The 11,875-nt window shown below is 49.7% G+C and overlaps 1 protein-coding gene across 1 annotated transcript in view; it reads left to right on the top strand.

Moving 5' to 3' along the window:
• Nucleotides 1-363: 363 nt before the first annotated feature.
• Nucleotides 364-11,875, top strand: part of LOC309890897 (ATPase family AAA domain-containing protein 2-like) — a gene marked incomplete at both ends in the record, with an annotated part of 70,628 nt that continues 59,116 nt past the window's right edge. Inside the window, one exon of the mRNA XM_082785292.1 lies at nt 364-563. Within this exon, the coding sequence (XP_082641418.1) occupies nt 364-563 (200 nt within the window). The remainder of the gene's footprint in view (nt 564-11,875) is intronic.

Below are 11,875 nucleotides of genomic sequence, written 5' to 3'. Positions count from 1 at the left end.
TGACAGCAAACTGATGGCTGTTGGTGACAGCCAACATGGCTTCACACAGGGCAGATTGTACCTGACAAACCTGGTGGCCTTCTACGATGGGTTTACAGCATTGGTGGAGAGGGGAAGAGCACCTCACATCGTGAACTTTGACTTGTGCAAATCATTTGACTCTGTCCCACACAATAGCCTTGTCTCTCAATTGAAGAGACATGGGTGTGATGGATGGATCACCTGGTGGGTGAGGAATTGTCTGGATGGTCACCCTCAAGGAGCTGGAGTCTACAGCTCAATGTCCAAGTGGAGGTCAGTAAAGAGTGATGTTCCTCAGGAGTCAGTATTGGGGCCAGCACTGTTTAACACTTTGTCAGTGACATGGACAGTGTGACTGAGTGCAGTCTCAGTGAGTATGCTGATGACACCAATCTGGGTGGTGCAGTCAATACACTGGAGGGAAAGGATGATATGCAGATGGACCCGGACCGGATTGAGAGATTTTCCTGTGGGAACCTCATGAGGTTCACAAAGGCTAAGTGCAAGGTCCTGCAGCTGGATTGGGGCAGGGTGGAGAATGAGTAGAGAGCAGCTCTGAGGAGAAGGACTTGAGGTACTGGTGGATGAGAAGCTCAACCTGTGCTGGCAATGTGAGTTTGCAGCCCAGAAAGCCAACTGCATTCTGGGTGGCATCAATCAAGTTTGGCCCAAAGGTTGACAGAGTTGATTCTCTCCCTCAGCTCTGCTTTTCAGTACTGCATTCAGTTCTGGGACCCCAAACTCTAGAAGGACATGGAAGCATTAGAATTATTAGAAAAAGTCTAGAAGAGGCCAAAAACAAGATAGAGAGTCTGGGGCAACTTTTCAGTGAAGACTGGCTGAGAAAGCTGGTTCTCTATAGCAGCCTTCCAGTACCTAAAGGGGGCCTAAAAGAGGGTGCTTTAAAATTAGGTATAAGGAAGACATTCTTTCCTTTGGGGGTGGTGGTCAATGGAACAGGTTGCCCAGAGAAGTTGTGTCAACCCATCCCTTGCCCCTTCATGGCCAGAAGCCTCCCATGCCAAACCACGATGGACACCAGCCCCCCCCACACACACACACTGCAAAGCTGCTGTTTAACCTCATCTTTCCTGAATGGGGCCTCCTCTGCACCACCCAATCTCAGCTCCCACTTTGCCACAAGTGCTCTGCATGGGTGCTACACAGCCTAACTCTACCATGTCCTGCCCTGGTTCTGCCATCCCACTGGGCAGGGGAGAGGGTGGCCACAGCAAAGGGATGCGTTTGGGTGTGGAATGTGTGGCCTGGAAAAGACAAGGAGTCGAGGGAGAGGACAAGGCAAGGCAGCAAAGGCAGCATGAACAGTGCTGTTGGTGTGGGGCCACGTTTGTACCAGTGTAATAAATGGCTCAGTCTTCAAAATAGGACAATAATCAAAGTTTACAATTTATTAAATGAATACAGGTAAGCAAGCAGCACTGGGTGCACCGGGAGTCTCTGCTCCACCAAGACACACACCAGTTACATCAAGCGGATGATTTTTATGCTCCTAGGCTGATACATATTCATTACTACTTCAAAAAAAAACACAGGGTTATTATAATTAGTTTCTGGAATCCAAACCCTCCTACTGGAGCATGCGTATCTGGTGGTCCCTCTGAGGGTCTCTGTGGTTCTCTCATGCTGAAGGCTCATAGTCTTCCTCCCTCTTGTCCTTCTCCTTTGTCCAACTTGGCTGTATGTCAGGGACTTGTGCAGTGTCCCTTGCAAGCTTTGTCTTTTAGTTGTTCTTCAGCTCTCCCCTGCTCCTTAATCTCCTGGTCAGATATCAGAGACTTGCATAGTGTCCCATGCAATAGTCATAATAGTTAGCAGTTATTCTGAACCCCCCAGATATCAGAGACTCCAAGGAAAAGCCTACAAATACATTTCCCTTCAAGCTCTCTATTGACACAAATTGCTAAAACATTCCTTTGCAAGATACAAGAACTATATACATTAACCACTCTGGTTTTCTTAGACTTGTGGTTATACAAGGGTATGTAAGACAGAAGGTCACATTCATCATACCATGCGGCCCTAGCATTGTTCCATACTGACATGAATCAGATGAACGTATTTCACAGCAGGATCCTCAGAGGGCAGCAGCTGGCAGGAGGCGAGGGTGATACTATAAAAGCCAGTCAAAGTAACTCTCTAAGACTCAGTTTGGAGTTTTAGAAAGCAGGTGTTCTTTTATTGAGGTCCTGGACGCACAGGGGATCACTCCAGTGCTTACAGAACTGTTTGAGCTATAGGGATTATATACAAGCAAAACATACATGTTAATCACATTTCCCCAAAACATATTCATACTACTTCCTGTAACTCATTAAAATCAGTAAGTGTCGCTGACACATGCACATTTGTTTCCCCTGTCTTTCAGGGGTCTCTGGTGGTCATCGGTAGTCTTCCTCACTATGTTCATTAGTTGAATCCAGTTCTTGTCCATGCTCAAGCCATCGAAATCTTTCTTCTCTTATTCTTTCATCTCAGGCATGCATACAAAGCTTAGGTGGTTACACATCCAAGGATATATATAGCATGAGTTTCTCACCTAATCTTCTGACACATGCTCTAGGCCTGGGTCACCTTGCCCTCATTCTGAGATACAAGTCTGTAGGCTCTTATAGATAAAGCTGACTAATTAGTGACTAAAGTAACATCAGGGGTGAATGTTTCTGAACTTCCTTCTTTCTAACAAAACCTAGAAAAGGTTTCACCTATCTCCTAATGAAGCTTTTCAAATCTGAAGCCATTGTTCTGTCAAGGAAGAAACTATTTCTCCTTTCAGCTCAGTATCAATGGGAGGCCAGGAAGCCCCTCCCAAGGCTGCTTGTGCCAGCAGAGACAAGGCCGAGGATGAGGGGAGAGAGGGGAATGGAAGGGCTGTGGTGAGGCCCCTGCTGCATTGCTGGTTGCCCTGCAGAAGATGTGCTGGCCAGCAGGCCTTGTGAGGTCACCCAGCGCCTCACAGAGCACCCTAAGGCAGCAGGGATGGCACTGGAGAGGTGGCTGGCAGAGCCCAGCCAGGGGCTGGCTGTGGGTCCCCTCTGCTGCAGCCGCCTGATGGAGCGTGGCAGGAGGAGGGCAGGCAGGGCTTGGGGCTACCATGCTCACAGTTCCCAGTTTCTTTACATGGTTCCTAACCTGAGACTTGTCCATCAACTGTAAGTGTTCCTTGCAGATGACCTTGTGAAACGCTGGGATTTGGTGAATAAATCTCATTCTGTTTTCCAAGGAGAAGAGAGCCTCTCTTTCCCATCTTGTGATGCTCTGCTCTGCATCAGGGGCAGCACAGCTCCATACATCACAGCAGGCTTAGACCAGACTGCAGGAAGAGCAACCAGGAGGAGAGAGCTTGGGCACAACCAGGGATGCCATATGAGCCAGCAGTGTATACACGGATATGGTCACATCCACATTGGGATGCTCCAATGTGGAGCATGTGGAGTGTGTCCACCTGGGCAAGGGACTTCTCATCTTCCATGACTCCACACTGGTGTGGCCATAACTGGAAGAGGGCTTCCCAGTGTGAGGCTCCTTTTCTGAAGGACTAGGGAGGAATGGAGAGGGTTCAGAGGAGGTGTGCCAAGACAGGGCTAGGGGTCATGTGTGTGGAGGCTGAGAGCCCTGCGCTTCGTAGGCCTGGTGAAGCACAGGCTCAGGGCACCCTTGTAGGAGTTCCTGACAGATGGAAATCTGCTTTCAGAGATGATGGCACATTTTGGGTAAGGGTAAAGAGCATGAGAAAGGAAATCCATCCACCATAATTTGGCTGTTTTGGAGGTCCAGAGTGGTGATGAGGAGAAAGAAATGCCACTCCAAGGGCAGTGCTGTGGTGACTCAGAGGGAGTCTGCTTCAGCCCATGGCTTGTGTTTCAAGTCAGAGGCAGTGAGCACAAGGAGTCCCTAGTATGGGTAGGGAGATGCTGTGGTGGGGAAGCAGGTTGGATGTCTCCAGGCTGCAGGGAAAATGGTTCATGCATGGGACAGGATAGGACAACCTGTGGGGAGATGTCCAAGGGCACTGACAGGGCTGGAAGGCCCTGACACAGCAGAAGTCTTTGTCCCCGTGGCTCTGGCTGTTGTCTCTGCCACTGGGGCCTATGAGACGACACATTGTGTTCCTGGCACTGGAACCATGTGGCCTCTTTGCAGTCCTGTGCACTGGAGTTGCACTGTTGTCCTTTAGTTGCCATCACACACCCCAGATCCCACTGCCCCTTGAAGAGCAGCGTGAGGGACAGAAGCACTCTTCCCAGAGCTGGGTGTCAGGCCTTGGTGCTTGCTTTGATAAAACACATCAAGGTTTCCTTGCCATCAGGGCCACCTTTACTTTGCCTTTGCCTGCCTATCATCACTGCCTCCCCTTTCCTTTGCTAACAAGTCCATGGGGGAGCTGTGGTGGTAATGGCCCCCAGTGGGACCAATTAACACTCCCAGAACCTTCAGCATTTCTCCTGGCCTTAACCTCTTGAACAGCCTGCGCTATCTCCTCTCAGCATCAGAGGTGCATGGACTCAGCGCCAAATACACCCTGGGGCTCGGCACAATGCAGAGAGCCCTCCTGTGTCCTCTTTCTGCCCAGCAGTTCCTTCAAGGCTTCAGGGCTTTTACGTCTAATTGGGGAGATTTCAGAAAGCTAGTGAATGAGGCACATTTCAATGAGCAGTTGATAATAAGGGAGCTTTCCCTTCAAGCTGGATTCTTTATTGATTTATTTCAATTCCCTGCCCTCTTCCTTTGATATTGATCCAGAGGGTCTCCTAAGGAGGTCTGGTCAGCTTGGAAAGGCATCAGACTTTCCAAGCTGAGCATCAGACTTCTCCAGTCAGGACTGCCACTGCACGTTACAGCTCCTTTGCACCAACTCCCAGCCCTTTTCCCCACAGAACTGCCGACACGCAGGCACAGAAGGACTGCTCCCCATTGAAAACCAACCAAAGTTAAGCGTGGTGCAGTTCAGTAAACAGTAAAACACTCTCCTCAGCTGTGTGCCCAGTGCAAGCTGCAGCTAACGAGGTTCACCTTCCCCAAGGGATAGCCATACAAGGACTGTTCTAGGCAGAGTGTTTGAAGTGATGAACACATGCTCTTTTATTTATTTATTTATATTTTCTTTCCTATGTTGGAATAATTTGTTCACCTTTCCAGGCAGACCTTGCTAGGTTCAGGGGCCCCTCTGTACTAGAGGTGTTTGCCTGGGGCTGGCAGCTGTCAAGAGGAGCTGTGGGAGACCAGAGGCCCTCAGGAGCTGCAGGTGGAGGCTGGGCAGTGTGTCAAAACATCAATATTGGCCATTTTTAACTATGAAAAAAAAGGAAAGCAGAATCACCAAAGTTTGTAAAAGCTGTAAATGTGCATCCATAAATTATCAATGTTTTAGAAGTTTGACTTTATTTCTGTTTAGTTTTGTTTTCTTTTTTACTTTTATTGACATTTTCAAAGCATTTCTAGTATTGTTAGGCCAACACCATTAAGATCATTCTGCATCTTGTATAAAGCCCTGTGCCCAACCTCCCCCCCCCCCCCCCGAAGAATCTTATCATATCCATGACCATTCACAGTCTTTGCAAAAAAGTACATAACACTGAGATGTGGACCTTGCTGCACAGATGGAAGAAAGCAGGGCCACGAACATGCACGCAATATTCACTTTTCCAGGTGACAGATCCAGGAGATGTGGAAGTGTGGCAAAAGTAATAAACATGCTCAGCTTTATGGCCAGGACAGAGTATGCATTTCCCTCCAGGTAGGAAAGAAAGTGAAAAATGAGACCGTCTCTGAGAGGAGCAGCGTGCAGAGGGAGAGAATTAACACCCCAGAAAAGCCTAGATCTCTTCCCACACCTCAGAGCACATCCAGGTAATGGACTTTTAGGTGCTTACAGCTGGAAGACAGGAGATGGAGGTATAATGCAGAGATGGCTGAGGCAGTGTCTCCCAGGCTACAGTTACAGCCAAGGGAGAAGAGGAGATGTTCACCTGCCTGGCTTTAGATGGTCCCCTACAGCACAGGAGGATTCAGGCCACACAGCATCTCCTCTGGCACCACCAGAAACTGGGCCTGAGGTCAAAGGACCATAAGGCATGTTGGCAGGGTCCTCAGGAGGCCTGCAGCCCAAGCTGTCATAAGCACGGTCAGAACAGGCTGTTCAGGGCTTGATCCTGTTGCATTTTGCAAAACCAGCAAAGACGGAGACTGCACAGCCTCTGGGTGACGCCTAGCTGAGCTCATGGTGGGAAGGCTTTTTGCCTTCTGTTTAGCCTGAAGCTCTCCTCTTTCACCTTCACAGCTGTTGTCTTTTATCCTCCCACCCTGAACCCAGCTGAAGATCCTGGCTACGCATCCTCCACAACCCCCTCAGAGATACAGCCAGAGGAGGTCCCCCTCGCCCTGCCCTTCCCCAGTGTCGTGGTTTAACCTGGCCGGCAGCTAAACACCACGCAGCCGTTCGCTCACCCTCCCCCCTCCCTCTCTGGGACGGGGGAGAGAAATGGAAAGTGAAGCCCGTGAGTTGAGATAAAGACAGTTTAATAAGACAGGAAAATAATAATAACAATAATAAGAATAAGAATAAGAATAAGAATAAGAATAAGAATAAGAATAAGAATAAGAATAAGAATAAGAATAAGAATAAGAATAAGAATAATACAATGGTGATAATAGTACTACTAATAATAATATGTACAAACAAGTGATGCACAATGCAATTGCTCACCACCTGCTGACCAATGCCCAGCCTAACCCCGAGCAGTCCGGCCCCCTCCCCCCGGCTAGCCACCCCTATATATTGTTTAGCATGACGTCAGATGGTATGGAATACCCCTTTGGCTAGTTTGGGTCACCTGTCCTGGGTCTGTCCCCTCCCAGCTCTTACAGCACCCCCAGCCTGCCTGTTGGCAGGACAGAGCAAGAAGCTGAGATGTCCTTGGCTTGGTATAAGCACTGCTCTGCAACAATTAAAGCATCGGGGTGTTATCAGCACTCTTCTCATCCTAAGCCAAAACACAGCATTCCACCAGCTACTAGGAAGAAAATTAACTCTGTTCTAACTGAAACCAGGACAGTCTTGTCTACAAACTTGCTGATGGTGCACTCGATCCCCTCACCCAGATCATCACTGCAGATATTGAAGAGAACTGGAGCCAGTACTGAGCACTGGGGAACACCACTCGTGAGTGGCCTCCAGCTGCATTTATCTCCATTCACCACAACTCTTTGGACCTGGCCACCCAGCCAGTTTTTAACCCAATGAAGCGTACATCTATCTAGGCCTTTAGCAGCCAGTTTCTCAAGGAGAATGCTGTGGGAAATGGCTTCAGAAACTTTATCAAAGTCTAGGTAGACCACATCCACAGCCATTCCCTCATCCACTGAGCACATTTTCGTGGTTCTGCTCGAGTGGACAGCCGAGCTCCACCACAGCTGCTCTCTCACTCCCCCTCCTCAAAGAGGAATGGGGAGAAAATATGTGAAAAGGGCTCAAGGATTGAGATAAGGATGAGAAAATCATGCAGTAATTATTGTAACGGGCAAAACAGACTCGGCATAAGAAGATAGTAAGATTTATTGCTTATTACTAACAAGCTAGAGAAGTGAGAAACAAAGGAAAGAAACCAAAAGCACCTTCCCCCCCCATCCACCCTCTTCCACCTCCTCCCCCCAAGCGGCGCGGGGGAATGGGGGTTATGGTCAGTCTACAGCGTTTCTCTGCTGCTCCTTCTCGGTCACTCTTGTCCCCTGTGCTGTGGGGTCCCACCCACGGGACACAATCCTTGATGAACTGATCCGGTGTGGGCTTCCCACAGGCAGCAGCTCTTCCAGAACTGTTCCAGATATGGATCCGTACCACGGGGTCCATCCCTCAGGAGAAAACTGCTCCAACCTGGCTCCCCTACGGGCAGCAGCTCCTGCCAGGTCACCTACTCCTGCGTGGTCTCCTCTCCACATGATACAGGTCCAGCCTGGGACCTGCTCCGGCAGGGGTCTTCCACAGGCGGCAGCTTCCATCGGTGCAGGGCCACGTGCTCCACCGTGGTCTCCTCCAAGGGATGCAGCATGGAACCCTGCTCCACCGTGGTACTCCATGGGCTGCAGGGGGACATCCTGCTTCACCATGGTCCTCACCACAGGCCGCAGGGGACTTCTGCTCCGGAGCCTGGAGCACTTCTCCCCCTCCTTCTGCACTGACCTTGGCACCTGCAAGGCTGTTTTCTCACTCCCTTCACTCTCCCGGCTGCTGTGTGCCACAGATTTTTTTTCCCTGTCTTAAATATGCTCTCACAGAGGCGCAAAACAACATCGCTTATTGGCTCAGCTCTGGTCAGCAGTGGGGCCCTTCCCAAACATGGGGCAGCTTCTAGATCCTTCTCACAGAAACCACCCCTATGGCTCCCTGCTACCAAAACCTTGACACATAAACCCACTACACGCATCACCTTCCCGTAGATTGAGATCAGAGTTGTCAAGTAGGACCTGGCTTTGATAAACCCATGCTGACTGGGCTTCAACACCTGATTGTCCTGAAAGTGTTGTGTGATGGTACTCAAGATAATCTGCTCCATGAGCTTCCCCAGCTCAGAGGTCAGACTGACAGGCCTGTAGTTCTCGAGATCTTCCTTCTGGCCTTTCTTTTACATGGCTGTCACATTTGCTAGTCACCAGTCAACTGGGACCTCCCCTGATAGCTAGGACTGTTGGCAAGTGATGGAAAGAGGCTTGGTGAGCACTTCAGCCAGCTCCCTCAGTACCAATGTGTGGAGCCCAAATAGACTTGAGTACATCGAAGCAGAATAGCAGTTCTCTAACCATTTCCTTGTGGATTATGAGGGCTTCATTCTATTCAATATCTTTATCTACCAGCTCAGGGGGGTGAGTACAAGGGGAACAACTGGTCTTGCTGCTAAATATTGAGGTAAAGATTGCACTAAGTACCTCAGTCTTTTCCTCATCTCTTCTTATTCTGTTTTCTCACATCCAATATAGGATGAAGATTCCCCTTAATTCTCTCTCTCTCTCTCTCTCTTTTTTTTTTCCTTATGTATTTATATTTAAAAAACAAACAAACAAACAAAAAACATTTTTATTGTCTTTAAAAGTAATAGATGTATTGAGCTCCAGTTGGGCTTTGGCCCTTCTAAATTTTTTCTTTGCACAGCCTAACAACATTTAGGACTCAGCTTCCGAGAAATAACAGCATACATGAGAAGAACAGAAAGGTGGAATCTGGCAGCCTTCCATCCTCTACCCTTCTATGACACTGTGTTGGAGCTCCATTCAACTGGTTACTCTTCTACTGCCCAAAATCTCTGCAGCTGCTGATGCTTTTATCTTGTGAGAGACAGCACAGTTAGGATGAGACATCTCCCTGCAGACATTAACAGTTCACAGAGTGGGGCATTTGTCCAGGGGAACCTTGAGAAACTGTAGGATCTTACATTCAAAAACCTCTTGACATTTACAAGGAGAAGAGCCTAGTCCTACAGAAGAGGAAGAGGAACCCCACATATCAGGGCAGACGGGGACCCTGCTGAGTGAGCAGCACCCAGGAGGAGGAGGGGAGCACCATGAGGGATGCCATATGAACAGTGGTGCCTGCTCACCAGGACCCAGGCCAGCATCCTACAGAGCTGCCTTATGAGGAGCATGTCCATCAAGAAAATACGAGTTATCAGACTCAGCTCCAATATGGTGTTACCCCACCTGCACAAGGCTGTCCCAGTGAGTAGCTCCTCATTTACGAGAGATGCAGGACTGTGCCCAGAGAGGTTGTGCCAAGGTGGGGTTCAGGGCCTAAAGCACCTGCTGTGTATAGAGTGTCTGAGAGACTTGGGTTTCTCTGGCCCAGTGGCATGGAGCACCCAAGTAGAGCAAAAGTAGCCTGAGACTGCCTGAAGGGTGTTTTTGGAGATGTTTTAGCTTTCCTCTGTAGGGAAAAATGGCATGACAAAGAAATAATGCTACAAAATTGACTTCAGGATGTTGAGACTGGACTTGAAGAGAAAGAAATTCTCATCTCCTACTGCCGCAGGGGGAGCCCTGAGCAAGGTATGAAAGGAAAATATCTCCCTTCCCAGAGGGTGGGCATCAAGGCCTACCCTTGTGCTTGGTGAAACACATCCACTTTGTCTACACCTCAGTGTCACCTTCACATTGCCTTTGTCTACTTGTCCTCACTGCCTCCAATATTCTGCTCTAACGAGCTCCAAGGGAGGCTGTGTCAGTGCTCGCCTCAGGGGGAAACTCCAGGAAACTTGCATCTAATTTGGACTTCTGGAGAGATGTCTTCAATTGTCTCTGAGTGCCTGAGGTTCATGGGCTCATCACCAAAGCTACCAGAGGAGTCATTACAATGCTTTGGGCTGGGTCTCTGGTGCTGAGCTGGGCCGGGCTCCTGGGACAGAGAGCTCGTGGCAAGAGGACCCTGGTGCAGAGAGACAGCTCTGCCCAGGAGCAGCTCCTCTGCACAGTGCAGCAGGGCTGGGAGCTCTGACTGCAGCTGGCACAAGGAGAGGAGAGTAGGAGAGAGGGCTTGGAGGCAGTTGGCAGTGGGAGGATGCTGAGAGCTGCCTGCAGGAGAAATCTGCACAGCCCTTGACGAGGTAAGTGTCTGGCTGCAGGGCCATGCAGCTGCAGGTCCTGGAAGGGTCTCCTGCTGGGTCTTGCTTATGGGAGGGCAGTGAGCAATGCAGTAGGCTTTGAGACTGCTGCTGGGTTGCACTGCAACATGAGGAAGTCTGGCAGAAACCACTTGGAGTGCCATATCCCAGCTGCCCCTGGTCTTTCACAAGCAGGGTGGCCAAACCTCCTCCAGACACTGCAGTGGGATACTGGGACACCCCAGCTTGTGAATATCCAACTCTGTCTGTGGGGTGTTCTCCTGGGCTGCATGTTCCTCTCCGTCAGGTCTTACCTCTCTCATGGCATACTTGTTTTATCCAGGATCCTGAAGGAGAAGACACCTCCATGCTAAGGCGCTCTCCGTGCTGCTGGATGGCTGTCTGTGGGCAGCTGGAGTGAGGCCTCGGCACCCCCGGCTAGGAGGGAAGAGCTGAGATTCTGATCAGGTATACCAGAAATGAGGTGAGGATTCTGTGCAGCCTCACTTCAGCTGGGGCTTCTCTGCTCTCAGCTGTCTCCACTTTCATCTTGGAAAAACACGGAAGTGTGATCATCGTCCTAAGAATTATAGGGCTAACTACTAGAAAATAAAGCAAAGAATTTACACCTTGCTCTACAGTGTTTTCAGAAGAGTTGCTTGTAACAACACTGCAAAGCTCATTGATCTGATAAGTGGATTGCACTTGAGTTTCCCCCACGTTCCTGCTTTCCTTCTGCTGCACAGCAGGAAGGACTCCTCTGCAGCCCAAACCAGCCCCTGCTCCCAGTGCCACTCTCAGTCAGCCCCAGCCACAGCTCAAGCAAGAGAGCTGCAGAAAGGTTTTCCTGCAAAGAGAGAGGCTCGAGCTGGAGGGTGCTTTTAGACTTGAAATAGGTTTTCCTCAGAGAGGTTTTCTGATTTTGCTCTACATACTCCTCCTTAACAGAAAACTGTGTTCAATGTCAGACAATGCCCAACAGCAGCTCTGTGAGTGAGTTCCTTCTGCTGGCATTTGCAGACACATGGGAGCTGCAGCTCCTGCACTTTGCGCTCTTCCTGGGCATCTACCAGGCTGCCCTCCTGGGCAACGGACTCATCCTCACCACCGTAGCCTGCGACCACCGCCTCCACACCCCCATGTACTTCTTCCTCCTCAACCTCGCCCTCCTTGACCTGGGCTGCATCTCCACCACTCTGCCCAAAGCCATGGCCAATTCTCTCTGAGACACCAGGACCATCTCCTATCAA

The sequence above is a fragment of the Aythya marila genome (genome assembly GCF_965140915.1).
Source record: "Aythya marila genome assembly, contig: HAP1_HAP1_SCAFFOLD_153, whole genome shotgun sequence".
Classification (NCBI taxonomy): Eukaryota; Metazoa; Chordata; class Aves; order Anseriformes; family Anatidae; genus Aythya; species Aythya marila.
The sequence above is the reverse complement of the archived record's forward strand: the minus strand, read 5'-3'. Positions and strand labels throughout refer to the sequence as shown.